The 23,967-nt window shown below is 38.4% G+C and overlaps 1 protein-coding gene across 2 annotated transcripts in view; it reads right to left on the bottom strand.

Annotated features, from left to right (window-relative positions):
- Positions 1-740: 740 nt before the first annotated feature.
- PFD5 (prefoldin 5) overlaps positions 741-23,967 on the bottom strand; it is a 128,172-nt gene continuing 104,945 nt past the window's right edge. For both annotated transcript variants that reach the window (XM_089396135.1, XM_089396134.1), the window contains one exon: positions 741-1,213. In XM_089396135.1, coding sequence (XP_089252261.1) covers positions 1,130-1,213 — 84 coding nt within the window. In that variant the 3' untranslated portion in view covers positions 741-1,129. The remainder of the gene's footprint in view (positions 1,214-23,967) is intronic.

Below are 23,967 nucleotides of genomic sequence, written 5' to 3'. Positions count from 1 at the left end.
AAACTTAAATACATCATGAATTTTTTACCATAAAACACACTCTTAACCATTTCCTAAGCAAAGGGAAGTGGTGCAACTGTTCTGAAATTTTTTCTATAATGAAAACCCCTTGATGTCCAACCCATATCAAAGACGTTATAAACTAGTAACACCCTGAGAATAGAGAAGGGGCTTAAATGCTTTTAATGCTTGGTAGGTAACAATAGTGATGACCAGAGGGGCTTGTGCATAATATTAGTGATGTATGTGTGCTAATACAGTAATGGCCATACCTGGAGCCTATAGGCTATGTATCTTTATAGACTTTTAGCTTTTATGTCAGAGAACCAAGTAAGCACTTGTTCCGAAAAGAAAATGAACTCATCTTCACAGTGAATGCTTTTCATAATAAATGCAGCATTCTTGGTTTGGTTTCATATTATTATGGGCATTTGCAAGACAGCATTTGTAAAACACATATAAGTCTCTTCGTGGGACAATTGAGTGGTTGGTATAATGGAATGTTATTCCTTTCACAGGTTTCAAATCTCACAAGGGGACATCTTTGGTCCATTGTGATAAGGCTCAGGGAGTAGGCTCCCCTACCCTCATCTCCCTTACCCTCATGGAGTGTTAGCTCTTGCTAAGTCAAAACTTCATGGTATATCTGGCTTATGGGCTGTTGGATATACTTTTGGTGTTATAGTCGCAGTCACTAAGTTTGATCTTGGGCTTTGCCCAAATTACTTACTGTTTCAACATAATAAAAATAAATAGATAAATAAAAATAAAATATACACAACAAATGTGAATGGCATGAAACAATAATGGCATTCAGTTATCCGTAGAACAGGCAGATTCAAGCATCCATGTTAATGAGGCATCCATGTTAATGAGTAAATGGATCTAACAAACCGTTCAGATATAGAGCCGTAAAAATTCCTTGTCTCTAGTCAATTCTCAGGAAGATGGCTTTTTAGCCCTTAGGTTTACCAAATTATACACAATGGATATACTGCAAACTACAAACCTGTATTTCTTTTAGTTGAGAATCATGGAGACCATTTTACAAGAATAAGGGTATCTTCCAAATCTTTCATCTATGAATAATAATCTTAGCAGTCATTTATAGCTTAGCCATTGTTGCTCATCATCTGGCCGACATCGCTTGCCTCAGTTTCGCCTGTAGAACCAGATTTACTTGATCTGCTGCATTTTTCTTTTCAGCGGCAACCTGAACCAGAAATCAAACAATAAGTCCTTGTTCAGAAAATAAAACGTAGAATATAATACTAAAAATCGTTTAGAGTAATCCATGGAGTGTCTACACACGTGTGCGTCTGGCAAACAAGAATGCAACAATGTTAGAGACACATTGTAAACACCATCCATTGCAAAGGCCTTTCAAATTTCTCACCATGCACAAGACAAGATGCAAATTTAAGAGTCGGGGATCTTTGACTATGCATTCTGTTTTACCAATCTAAATTTATACTAATCTGATGAGAAGCTTGACTTGGGAGAAAAAAACTTGACTTAGACTTGATTCATCTTTGGAAGTAATTTGGATTGGAGACATTCATCTACAGGCTAATCTCGTTGCATTCCAGTCCAAACAATACCAGACTTTGCTTTACTAATAAAAGCTTCCGTTCTTGCATCTTGACCACTTCACATAACATAAAACTGCTTTATACTGGTGCAAGTCAGAAGAAATCACCTTTACACTGACGTAATCTTTCTGTATCAGGGACTCTACAAATAATATTAAAATTTATCATCCCACTATGTACTCTATAAACACACAAGAAACGGCCCTCTCTCTCACCACTACCTGTCCATTATTAATTTTCCTCCGCACCATCCCAACCTCTTGTCACACATAACATAAAACCGCATCATCTTGACCACTTCACATAACATAAAACTGCTTTATACTGGTGCAAGTCAGAAGAAATCACCTTTACACTGACGTAATCTTTCTGTATCAGGGACTCTACAAATAATATTAAAATTTATCATCCCACTATGTACTCTATAAACACACAAGAAACGGCCCTCTCTCTCACCACTACCTGTCCATTATTAATTTTCCTCCGCACCATCCCAACCTCTTGTCAGCAGAATCAAGTAAAAGACGGACTTTTTTATGCCATTTTATATCAAAATAGTACATGCTCCTACAGAATTAAGTCTATGCTGCTGCTAATTTTTTTATGAAGGGCATCAAATGTTGAGTCCGATACCTTCTTTCACATTATCAATCTCTGGTGAAAGATTGAAAGAAACAAACTTTGAATTTGTGTACAGAAATTTCTTGTCTGCATAGAGAGTACAGGAACATATGTTGAAATTTCTTGTTCCATTTCGCTGCAAACATACAGTAAAGCAGGCAGAGATGTGGGGGCTATTTCTCTGACAGAGAAACACAGTAGTGAGATTCCATTGTAATATTTTTTGCAGTGGTTGTATACCAAATTTCTTTTTTGGACAAAAACAATTTCGTGAGTACATTGCAGAACAGAACAATGTACAATTGCCTTGCGAAATCAATGCTAAGTTGGGTTGGTACAGCAGACAGGCGGATAGGCAGGCAGTGTGTGAACACAGCAGTCTGTGGAGATCAATACATTTTTTGAGGTTAGTTGTGATTTTTACAATTTTGGTGATTGGTGCTTAGTATAATTTTTTTTACTCTATGAAAAAGGGTTACTCTATCAAACAAACATGATGTTGGACCTTACACAGAACAGTGTTGTGAGGGAGAACCCCCCACCCCCCCCTGTCGATCCCGCTCCCAATCCGCGCTCCGGGGGGGAGCAGGTCGGGAGCGCGCTCCCTAAAAAAAATTCGCTCCCTGCCTTTTTGGGAGCAATTTCGGGAGCGTTTTGCCTTTTTTGCAATTTTTTTTTTTTGTAGTAATGTTTGAAATGCAATTTTTTTTAAAGAAACAAATAATTTTTGAGTGGGGCAGCTTAATGATCAAGTCTAGGCCCTAGTGTTGATATGCTATTCATGGTAATGTTAAATTCTTAATGGTAAGTAAAAGTGACATTCTCCTTAATATTCATTTTCATCATTTTACTTAAATTTTTAACATTACCATGAAATGACTCAGGATGTTTGAGAGTGGTTCCGGCCTCATTGGATTTCATATGGAGAAAGTAGAATTTTAGATTTCATTCAAAATCCAGCAGACTTATCAGTTTTTCAAGATTTCAGGATTGGGGGATTGCAATGTTTCCATTGAATTTTGTCATGTATTAGGGTATGGAACTCGTATTTAATCAAGACCATCAATCCCTCTATGTACCTTGATGTTAGTAACATTGGTTGTTGAACTCTTCTATCATGACCCTCCTAAAAATGTACGCATCACTCAAACAAAATCTTGACTTGACATGCTATGCTTGTTCTATCTTATGTTAATGCTTAGAGGGTGATATTAATGACAAAAATCCCTATACAGATGCAGAGGTAATGACAAAGATACCTCTGGATATTAATGCTTAGAGGGTGATATTAATGACAAAGATCCTGATTTTCCAACAAGACTAAAAAAATAGACATTTCTCGTGGTGGCAAGAGGCCCAAGCATAAGAAATAGATAATAGATTTACTTCTATTTTCTAGTTTCTAGTAGCTTTTATAACTATTGACTCTTTCATATTTATTATGATATTTTTTTTAACAATATATGACAATTTAAGTTTGAAGTTGGCAATTATAACTCATTAGTAATGAATTATGAATATGATGCTTCATGAAAGTTGAAAGTTGTTTCATTTCATTTCATTTTATAACATTTCATTTCATGTTAGATATTATTTGTTGTAATGGTTACACTTAGCTTACAAGTACAACTTTGGTGATCAATGATGATAAATGTTATATATTGAATTTTGAAAGCTTGAAACTTTAAGATTAATGAATCATGAGACTCAATATGTTGTATGTTACTATGTTACTAAGTTGTGGACGTGGTTGATGAAAATTATAACTTCTAGATGATTGTTGTTGTATGGTTCAATCTATGTTTTTTTTTATGTTTTTTATATCTAATTTATTATTCTACATGTTTTTGTTGACCTATATGTATCAAAATATAAAAAAATATATATATTATATAAAAAACGCTTCGGGATTCGCTCCCAAACCGGGAGCTTCTGAAAATGTCGCTCCCGCTCCTGTTTTCGCTCCCACTCCCCACTTTCGCTCCCGCTCCCAAGTAACACTGACACAGAAATTTGATGGAAATAACTTAACACATGGAAGCAACATATGATAGCCATAATTCAATACAGGTACTAGTTAGAGGTAACTAGTTATAAGCAAGGAGGTGAGAAAGCCTGATGAGAAGGAATTTGGGGAACTTGCAAACAAGGTGGTTATGTTGATTACGTTGTCCATAATCATTGACATGCTTCTGCAAGTATGCAAAAGATGCCTACATGGTATGGAAAAGGATAAGAGAAATGCATGAGAATTTCAAACAAAGGTAGAGCTTTTCATCTTAAAAATATATTTTCTTTTATGAATACAGGAGCTTATCCAAAACCAGTTGTTGGCCATTGGCCATTAGCAGAGAATAAATTGAAGAGGATATGGTAGTTATTTTAGAAAAGTCTTACCTCCTTTGAAAATTTCATTGAAACATAAAATGTTACTTCTGGGACCCCACTAACACCACATGAAAAAGCTGTCTATTTAGTTGTTTCCAAAATGATAGATGGAAGCAACAGTTTGGAAGTGGAAGCAGATCATCCGACAATGTCTCTTGACGCACGGTTACCCACGCTTACACCCACAGTATGCATGTGAAATGCATAAGCACATTTGTCCCGGGAATTTTAACTCACAATCGAGTCAAATCTTCATTTAAAATATGGTTAAGGCCCCTTTCTTAATCTCTTATGCAGAATGATTTCATAAATCAACCATAGTCCAACCCTTAGTCAATATCCTTTTTATCAGGACTCATTAACCCTTATAACCCTTCATTAACCTTTAGCCGCATATATATATAACCTTCCCACTTTTTAACATTGGTTATATAGAATTTAACCACATAAACCTTATCCACGTATTATTCTTATTATGCCCCTTTTTAATAGAAATACACACAAACTTACCTTTAACCCGGGACTTCAACTCTATCGGGATACACGGGAAATACAAGGAAAAACGCGACAGAGCGCTTTTAACCGGACTTCAAATATTATACACCCGCGACTATAATTATCGACGGGTCCGCACCTTCCAGTCTTTCCACAGCACTACGCAATCCCTTTGCCGATCGCCGATCAAATCGATCTTCGCCGTTCATTTCTTTCTCCAATCCAACGGTCAATATTCTTTCCCGCTCAATCAAACTACACGACACTCCTCCGTCGTTGATCTGCGCTTAGTGGATCCGACGGTCCACAGCGATTTCGGGTGGACAAATAGCACGGAGATTAACCGCCCGATAAAGCGGTTTTCTCTCACCACCTGAGTGCTACGTGTCCCCCGCTAAATGGAATCGGGTGCTCACCCTTCAATACCACTTACCATTCTTCCTCTGCCCGATAAACTGCTTATAATTTTAAATCCGCCTTCCTTCTTGACTAAAGCCCGAGCTTGTTAACACCCGATGACTGTTGATCTCCGAGATCCAACGGTTTCCATCCATCGATGACTTGCTTCTTCGTTCGACCCTTTACTTTGTCTTTACTTCGTTTCTTCAGTGTTTACTTTGTGATATCGGGTTTCTTCAATGGTTTCATTCTTCCGCTTCCGCTGCTCAACTCACTCTTGAGCTTGACTCCTCTGCGAATTCTCACACCGCAAACTCTCCAGAGCATCCCTCTGATCCTTCAACTAGATTCGATGATCCATTATGATTCCTCTGAACATTCTTCTTCTCTACGTAATTCTACAGAACTCTGCCTGCAACCTCTGTTATAGAATACGTAATTCAATCATTGAATACTCGTTCCACACACTTACACAGTTATGGAATAAACCTCTGTATATATATAAGTATAAACCTGTGTTGCACGGGTACCCGCACCCGGGGGTGGGGTTCTCGAACCCGTCCCGGGTTCCCACACCCAAGTACCGGATTCGGGTACGGGTTCTTCCCAGACGAACACAGAAGAACCGGGTTCTTCAAAAAAAAAAATTGGGTTCTTTTCCTTTAACGGGTTCTTGGGTTCTTGGGGTGCTTGGGTTCTTGGGTTCTTCGGGTTCTTCGGGTTGGGTTCTTTGGGTTCTTCATAAAAAAATATATATTAAAAATTTAATTTTCAAATAAATTTTTTTATTGAAATTTAAAAAATAACTTATAACAAAGGTAAAACTTATAACAAAACCTAAAAAACCCTAAATCAATTCTTGTAAATCAATTTGGAATGAAACATTCTTCCACGGTCCTTACCATCAAAACCTGTGTTGCACGGGTACCCGCACCCAGTTTTTTAAGTTTTTTACAAGTCTTGTTTTTTAAGAATTCTTGTAAATCAATTTGGAATGAAACATTCATTCCCGAGTCAAATAACCATCAAATTATAAACTGTAAATGCACACATACATGTTCAGACATTTTCGGTCAAATAGAAAGTAGGATTGAGACCAGCCATAAGCTGTAATTAGCTGATGCTGTTAAATGGCGAAGGGCTATTTTGGACAATGGCTAAATTAAGTATCAAAATCTGCCAATTTCTCACAGCATTCTGATAACATCATGTTAAGATTAAAACTAGGAAAATATGCCTAAATCATATATGGTCTCTACAGACTTGTACACCAAGTAATCTCTAAAAACTGCGAAGATGTTTTATGTTTAGATAATTAATATTCAAGCAGAGCTTCGCACTCAAAGACAAACTATCCCTCAAGCCATCAGATGGCTGCTGTGCATTTTATTGGGAAACAAAGACTGATAAGCGTGTTTTGTGGAAGGGTAAGGCTGCCATTGTTTTTGGGATTGCTTTACCACAAAGCACACCATGCATGGGGTAGGTGGATGATTAGACATCAAGAAAATTCTAGACCACTATCAGGTTGACAAGAATCTCCTATGAAAAAATTGTGTTTTTATATGGGGGAGACTAAACATTCAAAGCAAAGTTACAAGCTCAAGCTCCAGCCAGAATGAGCAATTTCAATGAGGAGAGAAGTTGTCTTGAAATTAGAGCAGGAGGTAGAAATGCTAACACTCCTTGGTTGTGTAGGAGGAAGGGTCTGTACGACCACAGCGTGATTCATTGATAGGCATCCTTGCAAATGAACCTAAGCTGCATAATTATTTTAAAGCCTGTGTGTGACAAAATCTGTCCCAAGTTTCACCAAAATAGCTGAGTCTAGCATTTATCCTAGTATGTATTTTGAATTTTCAGTGTTAGTAGTAGCCTTGAGCTCTCTCACATAGTTGTCACAGTGTCATGGTTACACGGAAAAGATTCAAAAGAACAGTTTTTTGATGATAAATTTTGAAATTTCAATGTCAATGTTGAATGTTCAATGATGTGCATGTTTAAATGATTATCATTAAAGTTTTCTTGTTTAAAGTTGAAAAAATATACAAATTCAAATTTCATATATATTATTAATAATAAATTTATAATTTATAAAATATAATTATTAAAATTTAATATTATTATATTACCCGACGAACCCACGCACCCTGTTTCCAAAAATGTCGTCCCCGTCCCAGTCCCCGTCCCCGTCCCCATCCCCGCACCCACGTTTCCTGGCAACATAGGTATAAACAATTGATTACATATCGAGACTCTTTGTCTCTCAAGCCTGATCTTCAATATCAGTGGCCTCCTCCCTTTTCACTCTTGAACATGCCCGAATTGGAACCATACTTGGAAATCTATCCTCGGGATGTCAACATGGCACTATCTATCCAGACTATGCCATTAGTCTGTCTGATATCCATCTTAAAGATTGTTGGAAAGCCTTGATTGGAGTACAAGGTCTAGAAATGGTTGAAGACAGTGAATATTTGTCTGTGATAGTCCAAACCTCTTTCCAGTTAACAAATACTGTACATCCTAAATTGAGACAGCCAGTGTTAAAAGATTGTGTTGCTGTAGGAGTAAGCAATGCACAAGTAGAAGGTGTTCATTATGACAAAGAAGCTTTGCCTAATGACTGGTATATCCAATATAAGTCTCTGGCAGCTGTAGATAGTTCAAACAGTATGCTCAAAAGAATGTCTGTGTCAGATGGTTGTGTTAGAATAATCCCAAACAGACCAAGAATACCACGACCAATAGTTATGCCAGAAAAACATGTGTTACCAGCAATCTCAGAAAATGAACAACCTCCTGTCAGTGGAAGAAGATCTTTTTATCGTCATATTCCTATACCAGGTGATCGCGAACTTACTTCTGATTAAACTCATAATATGGGTGATCGAGAACTTACCTCTGATTAAACTCGAAGTTTTCCTAAACAACAGAGCTGAGGTAAGTGACTTCTCCTCAACCGAGCATGTGCGCGCAACTATGACCTCTCTCCACAGGTCTTCAAACGCCTTCGCTTTACAGCTCAAGGTTCTTTTGGATTACAGACACTATCCTCAAACAGGCGGCCCAGTAGGCTTCGATATTAACAAAAACAAGCAGAATACATAAAGCTTATTACAATAAGAGATCTCAGAGTTCTCTGTCCAGCGATGATCTTGAACTTTTGCAGACCCTTTCTTATATAGACTTCCTAACTTTTACTGTTCAAAAATAAAATGACAAAACAAAAATAATTGAGGGTCCTATCGACATATTTTTCGCCGATGGTGTCTACTCAACTTTTCTGGTACAAAGATTCTATCCTATCCTACCAGGGTCCCATTGGACTCCTATCTGAATCATAGTCACTATCAGGATCAAATTCTCCGGAAGAGTCATGTGCTGGTCTGTACTCATCGAGTATCTTCTTGTAGTGGCGTTCCATCAGCCTATTGTATTCTTCATCAATGTTTGCTGCTGGGTCTTGGGCATCTGTCAACTCGTCCTGTAAAGTAGATGTTGTTGCTTTTCCTTTGGCATCTTCATCTAAAATTATTGTCCTCCTGGATGCTGCTTTTGAAGATTCTCCCTTTTCCGTATTTGTCTTTATCCTGTGGAGGCCCTGTTGCTGAGGCGTGTACATGGCTTCCTGTTTTTCCCACTTGTTAAGAAAAGGTAAAGCGTTGATCTCGATATCTAGAAAAGAATCTTTAAAAACATTTCTAACTGTGGGTGACCTTTGTACTGCCAATTCGATGTCGTTTAAGAGTTCCCATTTAAAAATTTGAAACATATTAGTAGAACTCTCGATTGCATGCTGAACCCATGCTCTACAATTATTACTCATAAAATCTTTATGCTGCCAGCCTAACTCGAAAATCATTGATGTACAGATTCTTTTTGAAATCATCAAACTTATTATATGGATGACATTGTTATTCCAATTAGGTGAGATAACACTGATAGTTACCAAAGCCTTTTGATTAATCACAAATTTTAATACTTTGGGTTCTCCCTGTAAATCATCCATTTTTTGTAGAATCTGAATTTTTTCTACCAGCTTTAAATTTCCAAATTCATGGAACCAACCAGCATGCTGCTTAATCATTTCTTCATTGTTGTTGGTCTCGATTTCTCCGATCCTCTCATGACTGAAAACCTGTGCAAACGGATTAGGCTCAATACTTTCTCTTAGCCTGAGACTGAGATATCCTGGTGGTTGGCTTTTTTCTGCAGAAGCCATCTTTTATCTCCCAATCAGCAAATCCTTCAAATATCTCGTATTGAGGGAAAGTGTCGTTTGCTGCATAATTCTCATCAAACCTTTGCAGAAAAGAGGCTTCTAATTCTTCAAAAATGTCGGGGATTTTTAAAGATAAAATAAATTTTCCTAACTCAGGCTTTATAGGAATTTCTTCAAGATCTAAGATCTTTGCTCCTGTGAAAATGCTGAGAGCAAAATCCACCCCTCCAATAAGTTGATAAAAATTCAAAACTTTGAGGGTCCAGATCATTTTGTCAGTGTATTCGCTAGACCATAGATCAGATAAACTTCGGAAAAAGAATTTCACCTTCATATTAGGCAAAGGATATACCTTTACCAGTGTATCGTCTAGGCCCAGAGAAGTACCTATATTCTTGGATTGCCATGCTTGGCATTTTCGTATCCAAGCATTTCTTCTCAGTCTCATTCCTACAACCTTTTTGATTTCTTCTGCAAGGTGGCTTGCATGTCCTTCAAATAGCCTGAATCTATCAACAAATGTAGAAAAACTATCGTCCTGTGGACCTTTACCTGGAATGGTAAAACACGAACCTGTACAAGTCATGAATGCTTTATTCATATCCCTGGTTAATGAATCTGTTAGAAAATTTGAATTACCTGGGATCCACTCAACTTCAAAATCAAACTGTTGGAACCAAATCTGCCAAGCAAGAATTCTTCCCTTTGCAATCTGTCTTGATATTTTGGCAGATAGAAAATATTTAAAATTCTTGGAGTCTGTGCGTATTAAAAATTTCACGGGAGTAAGATATAATTCAAATCGTTGTATCCCATTGAATATAGCCAATGTTTCTTTTTCTGCTATGAAGTAATTCTTTTGGCTAGGTGTAAATTCACCCAAAGCATAAGCACAGAGTTTTTCTTCACCTTTCTCCCTTCGTTCTAAAAGAATGGCTGCCCAAAAATCTAGAGAAGCATCAGTTTGGAGTATAAGCAAACCATCACCTGGTGGCTGGAGCTTTGGCAGTTGTTGGCATTCTGTTTTCAATTGTTTAACTGTTGTTGTTGCTTCTTGTGACCATCCTTCTTTGAGATGTTTCCTGATCGGCGCTGTTTTCTCTGTCAGATTTGGGATGTACTTGTGAAGATAATTCAGAACTCCTAAGAACCTTTGAATTGTTTTGGTATCCTTCAGTTCATCTGGAAACTGTGTCAATTTGGTTAATACATGTGGTTGCATTTGAATTGCACCATTGACTACATTGATTCCCAGAAAATCTATACTGTCTTGAAATAAAGACATTTTTCTTTCTGACAAAACTATACCATGCTGCTGAACTTCTTTTAGAAAATTTTCTAAATGCTCTAAATGGGGTTTTACATCTGGATTGTGAATAAGGATGTCATCAATATATGTAACAATAAAATCCATTCTTCTCTGGAAGAATGCAGGGGCGTTTTTTAAACCAAAGGGGAAAACCTTCCATTGGTAAAATCTGGCTGGATAAATAAAAGCAGTTTTATGCCGGTCCTCTGGCTGTATCTGAATCTGAGGGAGTACAAGGAATTAATTTTCCTTTGACTCCGTTATCATGCAAGGTTACAATTTCTTGCATCGGACTTTCTGTTTCCCAAAACTGTTGTGGGTTTTCCGAGCAACTTTTTAGAAGTCTCCTTTGGATATCATCTTGTTCTGTAGACCAATTGGGATTTTTGCATGCCAATTGTTTTGTTTTAGATTCTGCTCTTGCTTCATAAATCTGTAGGACTTCCTGCCAATCGTCAGAATCTTTTAATGGCTTTCTGGCTCCTACTCTTTTCTGGCTATTTTCATGTCTTGCTTCTGAGTTTGCAATAAACAACCTGGGTACAGAAATAGCTTTCTTTTTCAAATTGATAATCAGCTTATCTTGGCTGATCGTTACTGGAAGCACAGAATTTAAGAATGGCATTCCCAACATTAAACTAGCTGAGGGATCAAAATGTTGTATTGCAGAAATCTTAACAATACTCCCCCCAACTTTCAAAGAAATATTGTCTACATAATGAGTTAAGCTTACAGTTCCTCCAATGGTTTTTGAAACCAGTATATTTTGTAAGGGTTTCCAGAGAGATTTGAACAAAGATGGTCTAGCCAAATTATTCGATCCACCGGTGTCTATGAATGCATCTACAGATATCCATTCATTTTTCACTTGGACTTGAACCGGGATATAAATAAGGCTATTAGTCTTGACTATCTTTTTCAACAAAGTATTTTCTTCTGTTCTAGTAATCTCTGGTTGTGGAAGACTGGTTGAGGCTGTTGTTCTTTTCTGAAATGGACAAAAAGCATTTACTTCTGGAAAAGGTAAAACAGGTTGTTTACCTTTTTGTACTGACGGCTCCGACTGTTCTGACCGTGAAGTTGCAGATTCATCTTCTGAATCATCTGATGTTTCACTGGTGACTTCAGTGTCACTTTCTTCTTCACTGTAATGGAGTTCTTCTGAAAACTCATCTTCAGAACATGATGGACATATATTCATTTTTTGAACATTTTCTTCTTCTTCTGCATCTGATATTTCAGTCAAAATATATACATCTGAAATATCATCTTCTGACTCTACTACTGACCAATCATCTTGAAACTCTTCTATATCTATACAGGCTTTAAGCTTACTAGATGAATTCTGTGGGCACTTTCGTGCAAAATGTCCTTCCTTTTTACAGATGAAACAACAGTTGTTGTTTCTGGGCCTTGATCTTTTCTTCAAAAATTTATATTTACGGAAAGGCTTTTTTGGATTTGAGACTCTTGGGTTTAAATCTACCATACCTTTTTGTTTTCTTCTTCTTTCTGAAAGGTGTCCATGGTAGCATTATTTTGCAGACATCTGAACTGGGTGTGATGTCATGCGCCTTCTTCTGCCAGCATAAGTATTTAACTTTCTCTGTAACTCTGAAAAGAAGGTCAACCCAATAAACTTGATCTAGTCTTTTGTTCTGTACATCTAGATCTTTCATAATGAGGTCTCCTAGATTGCCTGGTAATTTGGACAAAAATGAAATTTTTTGAGCCACATCATTTGAGAGATTAGCTTTAAAAACTTTAGCCATGAAATCTTTACCGAATTGGTCAAGATATTTCAGATCTTTTAGTTCCATTCTACTAAGATTTGTTATGATTTGCTTTCTCTCATCAACTGGTTCTGGCACGAACTGTGTTTTTAACAGCAATTCCAATGTGGACAGTCCGACTTCCATAATGGCTCTTCTTTCTGTTTCGGATGGTCCCATCCACCAATCATAGACTATACCAGTCATACGTTTTTCTGCTAGGACCATGATGGATACATTATCCAATTTTGTTGTGACCTGCATCTGATACAGAGCACCTATCCAGATCCGGATTGATTCTCCAGGGTTTGAAGAATTATCTAGATCTAAGATATAGCCACTTGTATTGGCAGCATACAAGTCTTCTTCAACACGAGGGTATTTATTGACTTCTTTCAAAATGTGTGCCTTATTCTGATTATTTATAGATGGCAAGATGAAAGAAGGGAATTTAGAGGCAGCTTGTTCAAGGGTCATGACTTCTTTCTTTGACTCAAAAGGTTTATCTGTTTTATATGTCTCTCTTTCACTGGTTAGCTTTCCAGTGTCCTTAGAAGTACCCTCTTCTGCACTAGTTGCAGTTACTGCTTCTTTTGCTTCTTCTTCTTCCTCTAGATCGCGAACTTCTGAAGCAAAAGAAGCAGTAACTGCAACTAGTGCAGAAGAGGGTACTTCTTCTTCTGCTTATTTTTCTTCTTTATACCAGAAAGGTTCTGTTGAACTAATTCTGGAGTAGATCCTTAATCTATTGAACTGACTCCTAAGTGTCCTCTCTAGTTCCTCGAATCATGAAACTACCTTAAGAGTTATAATTGACTTCTAACTTTCTTGTCATTATTAGCCACTCATGTTCTCCTTCATTCGAGAGCATTTACAAAATATCTCACATTATCTAATTAATTCCTATCTTACTCACTCAAAAGCCTAAATATTACATTAATTCAACACTTAGGAATCCAACTTCCTTAAAACACATGACCCCCCTATATCTACTAGAATACAATGATTTTCTCTTGGGTTGAATGCTCCTACATCAAACTCCCAAAGTAGAAAATATTCATGATCTCCTAATCACGTCTCTTCATAAGTTGATAGAAAACCTCCAGGGTCCCAAACTTTAGTTTGTAGCTGCCCAAATACCTTGCACCTTTGTTGTTGTTGTATGTCTGTTGTCTTCTGTTTCATCTTCCTCTCCTTGTTAATCAGGTTTAAATTATGATTGATCATGCTTCCTGCTGCTATCATTCTCCTCCATATGGACTGTTTCATCATCATCTGCCATAATTCTTCAATCTCTGTCTCTAGTTCATCCTTGGACTGGTCCATATTCTGCGTCTTACTTCTTCCTCTTTCTCTTTGCTTCAAGTTGTTGTTGTTGTCCACTAACTCTTCAAACTGTTGTTCTTCTCCTTGAAGTTGTCGAATGCTATCACCTACTCCTACTTGTTCTTATTCTGATTACAATGGCCTCCCTTTCATCCTTACCCTCCTTCATGATTATTTATGTCTGCACTGAATCATGACTTTCCAGCATTCTCTCCAACAATTTAGCATCTCTCTGTTTCATGGATTAAATTCTTCCACAGAATCTTCTTCTTTCATCTTTACTTGGTTGCTCATCTGTGCCAAATTTCCTCGAGCATCTGCAACTAAACCTGCACTCACAAAACACTTGTTAAAATCAAAAACATAAGGCTTCTGTGCCTTATCTTCCTTTGGAAACAATTCAATTTGTTGCTCTGTTCCTTTCTCCTATGTCAGCACATCAATATGTTGTTTTGAATTCTCAAAAAAATTCATGAGACTGTCAGCTAGTCTCTCTTCCACATCATCTGCTCTAATGATGTCTTTCTGCTCTTGTCCATTGTAGTGAACTCCTCCTTTTGCGGTGTAAATTTGTTGAACTTTCATTACCATCTCCTTTTTCTTATGATTGTCATTCATGACAATTTTTTTGTCTTCCTTTTTCAGCAATCTATCTTGGTTATATATCTTCTGTTTTTCCAACTCCCTTCTTTGAAAGTCTAATTTTCTATATAACTCAATAATTTCAATTGGAGTAGAATTTGGAAATTTCACACAATTTTCCATACCTTCCTTTGTTATTGATAAATCATCGAATGTCCTTTTTCCCATTGCTAAATTTTTTTCATAGACTTCTTCTTCCTTAACATCTTTCAGTAGATGTCCTTCTTCTTCAGTACATTTTGTCTTGTTGTCCCTCTGTAACTCTTCTCCCAGAGTTATCCTTGTCTCATCATCTTCATTAATATTCTCCTGCATTTGTTTTTCATCAATAACATTAATCAAACTCATTTGATTACCTTTCTGAGACAATATTCCTTCATTCTTCATCAGAATAAAATCCTGATTCCTCATCTCTATGACAGCTTCTATAGACTCATCCATAGACTTTTTCTTCTGTATGCAGTCAAATTCTTCTTCTTCTGAGTAGTTTTCTTTGCCATCTTTTACTTCTAGATCTTCATCTACTATGAAGATATCTTCAAAAGGCTGTTTTTCTCCTGCAATACCTGCCATTATACACAAACAATCAGTTTTAAAAACATAAGACCTTGTGGTCTCACTTGATGCTTCAGTCATCATATCTCCTTGTTGTTCCAAGTTCTCTTTATGACTCAGAAATTCTTCGATGGTCTCCTCTTTAATCTCCTCAAGCCCTTCACTTGGTTGCTTGATATCTTTCCCCAACTGTATTTGAGACCTATCTATCTCATCTTCTTCCAGAACAAAATTTAGATTCTGCTTGTCTTTTTCCTCCTTTATGACAATATCAGCAAATTGTCCTTCTTTACATGTTTCACCTGCAAACATACACAAATTATCAGATTTAAAATCATCAGACCTTTTGGTCTCACTTGAAGTTTCAGTCTTCAAGTCTTCATCTTCACCCAGAATTTCACCCTGTTCAGGTTTACAAATGGACTCTTCCATTTCTAACTCAGCCTCTTTGATTTCTTCTACCAAGCTTTTCACTTGCCTCTATTGTAGCCTCCTCTGCAACTTATGCCACTTCACTGGCTTCTTTAAAACCCAACCTTGTCTCTGGCTTTTGTCTGGTATCATCATCAATACATTAGGTTGTTTTTTTATCTCTGCAATCTCTTTGTCAATTTCCTCGGGACTCATCCTCTTGCCATTTGCCTTGGCATTCTCTTTCTTCATTTTTCCTCTGCTGTGGTCTTCCTCAAAACCTCTACTATGACTATCAGTAACCATCTTCTTCTCCTCTCTCTTCATGGGCTCCTCACTCACTCACTATGAGTTGCATTAAAGCCTCTGCAACAACAAGTCCTCCTTGTTGCAACTTACCTCACCAAGCTTTCCTCTGTACTTGGTCTTTTGGCAAGCACTTGGTTCTCTATCTCTGGAACCTCCTTTGAGCACTTTTCTCTGCTCCCTCTAGGCTTCAACTCTTCTGCATCTCCTAAGAACACAACTATCCTCTTGTATTTCAATCACAATGAAATACTTGTTTCTGACCACCTCTTCTTTCACTTAGAAAGTCTTACCAGCTTCCTTCATTACCTTGGCAATTCTACCCACATCCTTTGTGGAATTACCTTTGTGAGCTGCAACAATACCTCTGTAGTAACAAGTCTCCTTCTAGCTATATATGCCTCACTAAGCTTCTCTCCTTTGAGCTTAGTCTCTTAGCATTTCTCTCGTTCTTTCCTGTGGAACCAATTCAGACACTCCTTGCTCTGGATGTTGCAACCTTCTCACCTTCTTTTGTTGTTATCTGTGCATCAATGTACAAACACACATTCTCCAATCAAATCAAAACAAAACATATCACCTCACCTTCAAGATCTCTGCATGATCTTGTTCCACCATTCCACCTGTACCTTGAATGGATTGTCTTCTGTTTCTTGCATCTGCAAGTTCTACTATACATCACCTCTGTGTGCCTATTTTTTGTTAGATTAGAATCTGATCCTTCCTTGCCTGCATAAACATCTTTGACACAGAACTTTGTTCTCAATTCTTTCACATAGAATTTCTTTGTTCTGTTTTAACACCAAATGTTTCAATTACAATTCTGCTCTGATACCAAATGACGCAGGGTTACCCCCGCTTACACCCACATTATGCATGTGAAATGCATAAGCACATTTGTACCAGGAATTTTAACTCACAATTGAATCAAATCTTCATTTAAAATATGGTTAAGGCCCTTTTCTTAATCTCTTATGCGAAATGATTTCATAAATCAACCATAGTCCAACCCTTAGTCAATATCCTTTCTATCGGGACTCATTAACCCTTATAGCCCTTCATTAACCTTTAGCTGCATATATATATATATATAACCTTCCCACTTTTTAACATTGGTTATATAGAATTTAACCACATAAACCTTATCCACGCATTATTCCTATTATGCTCCTTTTTAATAGAAATACACACAAACTTACCTTTAACCCGGCACTTCAACTCTATCGAGATACACGGGAAATACAGGGAAAAACCCAACCGAGCGCTTTTAATTGAACTTCAAATATTATACACCCGCGACTATAATTATTGGCGGGTCCGCACCTTCCAGTCTTTCCACAGTGCTGCACCGTCCCTTTGCCGATTGCCGATCAAACCGATCTCCGCCGTTCATTTCTTTCTCCGATCTAACGGTCAATATTCTTTCCCGCTCAATCAAACTACATAACACTCCTTCGTCGTTGATCTGCGCTTAGCGTATCCGACGGTCCACAACAATTTCGGGTGGATAAATAGCACAGAGATTAACTGCCCGATAAAGCGGTTTTCTCTCACCACCCGAGTGCTATGTGTCCTCCGCTGAATGGAATCGGGTGCTCACCCTTCAATACCACTTACCATTCTTCCTTTGCCTGATAAACCGCTTATAATTTTAAATCCGCCTTCCTTCTTGACTAAAGCCCAAGCTTGTTAACGCCCAATGACCGTTGATCTCCGAGATCCAACGGTTTCCATCCATCGATGACTTGCTTCTTCGTTCGACCCTTTACTTTGTCTTTACTTCGTTTCTTCAGTGTTTACTCTGTGATATCAGGTTTCTTCAATGGTTTCATTATTCCGCTCCACTACTCAACTCACTCCTGACCTTGACTCCTCTGCGAATTCTCACACCGCAGACTCTCCAGAGCTTCCCTCTGATCCTTCAACTGGATTCGATGATCCATTATGATTCCTCCGATTCATTCTTCTTCTCTGCGTAATTCTACAGAACTCTGCCTGCAACCTCTGTTACAGAATACGTAATTCAATCATTAAATTCTCGTTCCACACACTTACACAGTTATGGAATAAACCTTTGTATATATATAAGTATAAACAACTGATTACATATCGAGATCCCCGCTCGCTATCTCCCATGCATCTTTATCGCCCGGTAGCCGTCGGATCTTTTCGCTAGAAATTTGATGGCTCATGTTTGTTTGCTGTTAAACGTGTCCACTGCTCCTTCGATAGCTCCTGATAACTCTATTCGCTTCCTCTATGGCTCCGATGGCTCTGTGTGCTCCTCTTCTTTGGCTCTGTCTGCTCCTCTCGTCTCCATCTTCTCCTCTAGTGGCTCTGTCTACTCCTTGAATATTGCCATATTGACATCAATGACAATGCGTGTCCAACAATAAGAAACCACAAAATCTGACTTGGACATTTTAATGCACCTAAACTTGTCCTTCAGAACCAACTTTTTGGCCTCGCTCGACCCCTGATAGAGGCAATAATGGCAATCCACATTTCTTTGCCTTTCTTCTTCCCATTTAGGTGAGGGATAATGTGGTATTGCCTCCCTCCAAGATAATCCTTCTTTCTTTGGCATCCATCTTGTTGTGTTAAGCCAACTGTTGAGGATTTGTGGGTGTCGCTGGGACATCATCAACAAAATTCCAAACCCCTTGTTCCTCCAGCACCATTGCTATCCTTTCACACCATGAACAGAAGTTGGATGCACCATCCAATCTATCTTCAAATCTAAGACCCCGATATGCCATACTACCAAATCAAACTAGTGAAATCAAATCGCGCTGCCATAAACAATGTCGATTGTTCATAACCCTAACGGCGAAATCAATCAAATAACTTGCTCCCTCTTAGTCGCAGAATCTTCTCCTAAAGATAAAATTTGTGCTTGGTATTTAATCAAAAATTGAGCTTTGATACCATGTTAGATTTCCTTAAAACCCAGTAAACTAATTTGCAGTCTTCCAAGTATAAAAATGTAGAAACGCAAACAACAGATATTCTAGAAAAAACTTAAATCACAAATACATTGAGTTTTCTAACTTAACATGCACAACGAAAATAAATCAAAAGACAAACACATCAACACATAGAACATAAGATATACCCAAGAAACCCCAACTCCAAAACTTGCAACGTTGTGTGTTTTTTATTTTCTTCAGCAAAAGGGTTTTTCTTCTGCGAATTACAACAAGGGAGAAACTTCCCTTTTATCACAGAAAACCACTCAATCACGCCAAATAAATCGATCCCCCTCCCTACGCACTGGATCTGCAAAAACTCTGTGCAGATCTAGTATTTTGTGCACACGTGCAAGCACAAATCTGCTCTCTCGTGCGTACATGTGAATTGGATAAATTGTGTTGGGGTTGTAAGAACTCGGCCCTCACTTGATTTCTTCTTCTTAGATGTTGAGTCTTGCGATCTGCTGAAACCCACAGTTCTTCCTTCGTTGATCTCTCACACTTGCTTGTGCTCAACTGACTTGCCACTAACTCGCTCCATCTCCTCTTATAATTTCAATCTCAACCTTCATCTCCCTCTCAATGGTTGAGATTAAATCGCGATCAAGGGCTAAGATTAAATCATAAGTTAACTTAGGAATTTTTTATTTTTCCTAAGCTTAACTTTAGGAAATAGTTAAATAAATTATTATTCTGCTAAAGTTGCTTTCTACATGGTTCTTCTGCTAGCCTTAGCACCTAAGCAAGCAGAAACCTTCTTCTCTACTCCAATCAACAATGTGGTCCTTGGAGATGTTCGCTTTGTAGATACAATGAAAAAACCAAGTATCACTTGGCAGTGAGTTGTCCCTATATTGTCCAGGTGCGTAAAGAGTTAGAGATATTAATTGTCTGCAAAAATGTATGGATTGGTGAATTGATGGAGAAATGCTTAAGAGGATGATACACAAACACTACATTTAAGGCTTTTAAAGCATTACCACTAATCATTCGTTGGGGCATATTGTTGGCACAAAACACTGGTGCTTTTGTGACAGATTTACATCGCCATTGCAATGCACCACGTAGGGCAAGGAATCAATATTTTAGAAATCTTTCCACAGGAAAGGCAAGATATTTCTATCCAAAATGTGGTAGCATAAGAGATTAATAGAGATCATTCCTAAGCTTATTTCGATGGGGTTGCTCAGGGAGAGCCATGATCATGTGGTGTCGTTGGTGTATTACATATAAATGATGGAACGAGCTACACATTCCACATGGACTTAGGGCACAACACAACCAACTTCTTGAAAACTAAGTCTCTCAAACTAGTAATGCTTCTAGCCATTTAAGGTCTCCAGTGACTAAATGTCAATGACTAAATGGATTAGGGGTGATCAAAGGTGCGCAAATATTTTATTACAGACACTTCATGAAAATAGAAGACCCCCGGCTACAAACCTTGCTGACATTATTCAATTAGGAGGGCATTTCCCAAGCTTTGTAGACCTGGAATCAACAGACGAGTTAATTGCACCTGTCACTGCAGAAGAACTTCAAGGGACTCTAAAATGGTTTAACAAAGACAAAAGTCCTGGTTCGAATGGATGGACTATCGAATTCTATCTAGCTTTTTATGAACTTATTGGGAATGATCTCCTCAATGTAGTTGAAGAATGCAGGATCACAGGTAAAATGTATGAGGCCATCAATTCTACCTTCATTGCCCTTATTCCTAAATCCGACTCCCCTTCATCTTTCAATGACTTTCGACCAATCTCTCTCTGCAATACCCTTTACAAAATCATTGCTAAGATCATTGCAAATCGGCTCCATCCCATACTCTCCCACCATATCTCTCCAAAGCAATTTGCTTTCCTTCAAGACCGCCAGATCCATGAGGCCATAGGAACTGCACAGGAGGCCATACACTCTATCAAAGTAAAAAATATGAAAAGCATCATCCTCAAGATTGACCTTGCAAAGGCATTCGATCATGTTAGCTGGCTCTACATAAAGATGATTCTGATCCATCTAGGTTTCCCTGTCGCTTTCACAAAATGGATCATGTGTTGCATCAATTCGGCATCCTTCAGTGTCCTCATAAACGGATCTGCTTCCCAATTCTTCCATGCTGAACAGGGTCTCCGACAAGGATGCCCTCTCTCTCCCCTTCTGTTCCTAATCATGATGGAGGGGCTCAACAGGCTCATCGAATCCGCAAAAAGGGAAGGCAAACTTAAAGGACTGAAAATGAGTGACCTCTGTCACCTTACACACCTCCTTTTTGTTGATGATGTCCTGATCTTTCTGGATGGCAGCATTCGGGACTCTACTACCTTCCATGACATCCTTACTCTCTTTGCAAAAGCCACTGGTATGGTCGCAAACCAATCCAAGTCAACTATCACTCTAACACACACCTCCCCTCAGGAAGACAGAATCACCCTCCATTTCTTCCACTATCAATTGCATAACCTCAAAAATGGCCTAAAATACCTGAGGTTCTAGATCAAACCTCATAGCTATCGGATTGTTGACTGGATCTGGTTAGTGATCAAAATCGAGAAGAGACTGAAAATTTGGAATCATAGATTTCTTTCCAGAGCGGGGCGCCTTGTCCTCATCAAATTTGTGTTGGAAGCCACACCTATGTACTGGATGTCGCTTGCCTGGATCCCTTGGGGAATACTCGCCCGTATTCAGCAGATATGCTGCAGATATCTATGGAACAGACAAAAAGAAGGAAAAACTTTTGCTTGGGTGAGCTGGAAGAAAATTTCCCTACCAAAAAAATGGGGGGGATGGGGACTAAAGGATCTGTCTGTATTTGCACAAGCCCTTGCAGCCAAGATGAGTTGGACACTTCTCACTACTCAGAATCTTTGGACTACGGTTACATATCATAAATACATTTGGCTGAAGCAAATCTTGGATTAGGTTCGCTTACCAACTTGGCCACGAACGGGCATCTCTATTGTCTGGAAAACAATACTACAAACTATGCCTTTCATCAGATCTGGTCTGGCTTGGTGTATAAATGATGGCAACTCAGTGCGCATCGGTATTGATCCATGGATTGAGGGAGGAAACAATTACCAACTCCCACCTGACCTGACTCAATTTCTACAATAAAGGAACATCAATGTGATCGCACAAATTGCTAATCTCGAACACAACACTGTCTTCAATCAGAAATGGAGGTCTGCTCAAAATGTGGGTATACCTGTACAGTGGCAACAGAATTGGGAAGGGTACCTGAATGCTTTGACTGAGGCTCATACGCGTATAAAAGATGGCCCAGATGAACTTGTTTGGACACCTGTTGAGCATGGTAAATATACCCCAAAACTTGGTTATATCTCCCTCCTCTCGGATCACAAACCAGAGATTACAAAAGAATGGTGGCGACAGATTTGGAAGCTGAAAACACCTTCGTGGGCCCGACTATTCATGTGGAGTGTCCTCAGCAATAAAACCCCCACAAGAGACTCCCTCTTGCATAGATCTATATATGGTCCGAATTGGTGTGTCTTGTGCAAAAAAGACTCTGAATCAAATGAGCATCTGTTCCTGCTTTGTCCTATCGTCGTCCAGCTCTGGCAAGCTATTACTCAACTACTCTCCATACAGGATACATGGCAGGGACCCTCAATTCTACAAGCCTGGAACACTTGGATCGCAGCGCACCAAGACTCTAAAAAACAATGTCTCCCCCTCATCCTCTGCTAGACTATATGGCTCACTCGAAATCACATCATTTTTAATGAAGCAACTATCTGATGGCCTCTCATCATAGCCAAGGTTGTGGCAGCCTATCATGACATTCTGGAAGTTGATAACTCCCACATCCGTCGAACTACCTCCCCCGTTTGATTGACAAATCCAGGCCATGGGCTTTTTTCGATGGCGCAGCTCAAAGCCATGGATGTGGAGGGGGCTTCATTCTTTATATTTCTGAACAGCACTATTTCAAAGTTCAAATGGGATTGGGGGAGGGGACAAACAATTATGCCGAACCCTCATACATTTGCTACACTTTGCATCAGCTCATGATTGCACAACCATTCAGATTCACGGGGATTCAAAAATCATTATCAACTGGTTCAACAATAAAAATCATTGTCATACTATTTCACTTCGAAATATATTGGATTAAGTCATCACCTTCAAAGCAACTTTTAACACAATTTCTTGTCAACATATATATAGTGAATATATCGAAGGTGCTGACAGGCTTTCCAAGGAGGCCACGCTACTACCCCGAGGCTTGTGGATGATCATGGAACAGATGGGAGCCAAACATTACCAATACCATCACCGCCCCTATATAGATCATGAATATCATAGGGTGGAAAGACCCTAATTTTTGCTGTGTTTTTGTTTTTTGTTTCTCATAAAAACTATGTATATTTTTTTGATGTTAGATGGCACAACAGAATGAATACCTCTGTGAGGATATTATGTACAGGATAAACTTTTACTGAACAATTCACAGTGAATGGCATTCGCCAACAAATTTACTAATATGTATTTTGAAATGGCCATGGGCCAATAGACATGCATATGCCTTGGGCATCTATTACATGTAATTTTTCCACATAATGAAAGATTACGATTTTTCCTTTGGAAAAAAAAGGAAGATCGACAACTCACTTTAGAGATGTATTGTCAAAAGAGAGAATCATCATGCCTTATTATATGTGGTATATCCTGGAGGTTCATGCGGGCCAGCAAAACAGAATACCATATGCCATTTTTATTTGAACTTTGCTTCAAAAGCTTGCTTCCTTCTAATACGGCTATGGATAAATCTGTTTAGTTTTCTCCATGCTAAACTTTTTTTTTACCATGGTGAATTGGTAACTCGTTGGAGTAATATGGGCAAGGTCGATGATCAAACCTAGGGGTTGCCACTATAACACCATGCTATACTTGCTAGTAGTTTTTGCACATCTTTTGGGACTATGAC

Source organism: Pinus tabuliformis, chromosome 1_2, assembly GCF_031772625.1.
Source record: "Pinus tabuliformis cultivar Carrire ecotype Pingquan chromosome 1_2, CPIR1, whole genome shotgun sequence".
NCBI lineage: Eukaryota > Viridiplantae > Streptophyta > Pinopsida > Pinales > Pinaceae > Pinus > Pinus tabuliformis.
This window is presented reverse-complemented; position numbering and strand designations above follow the sequence as displayed.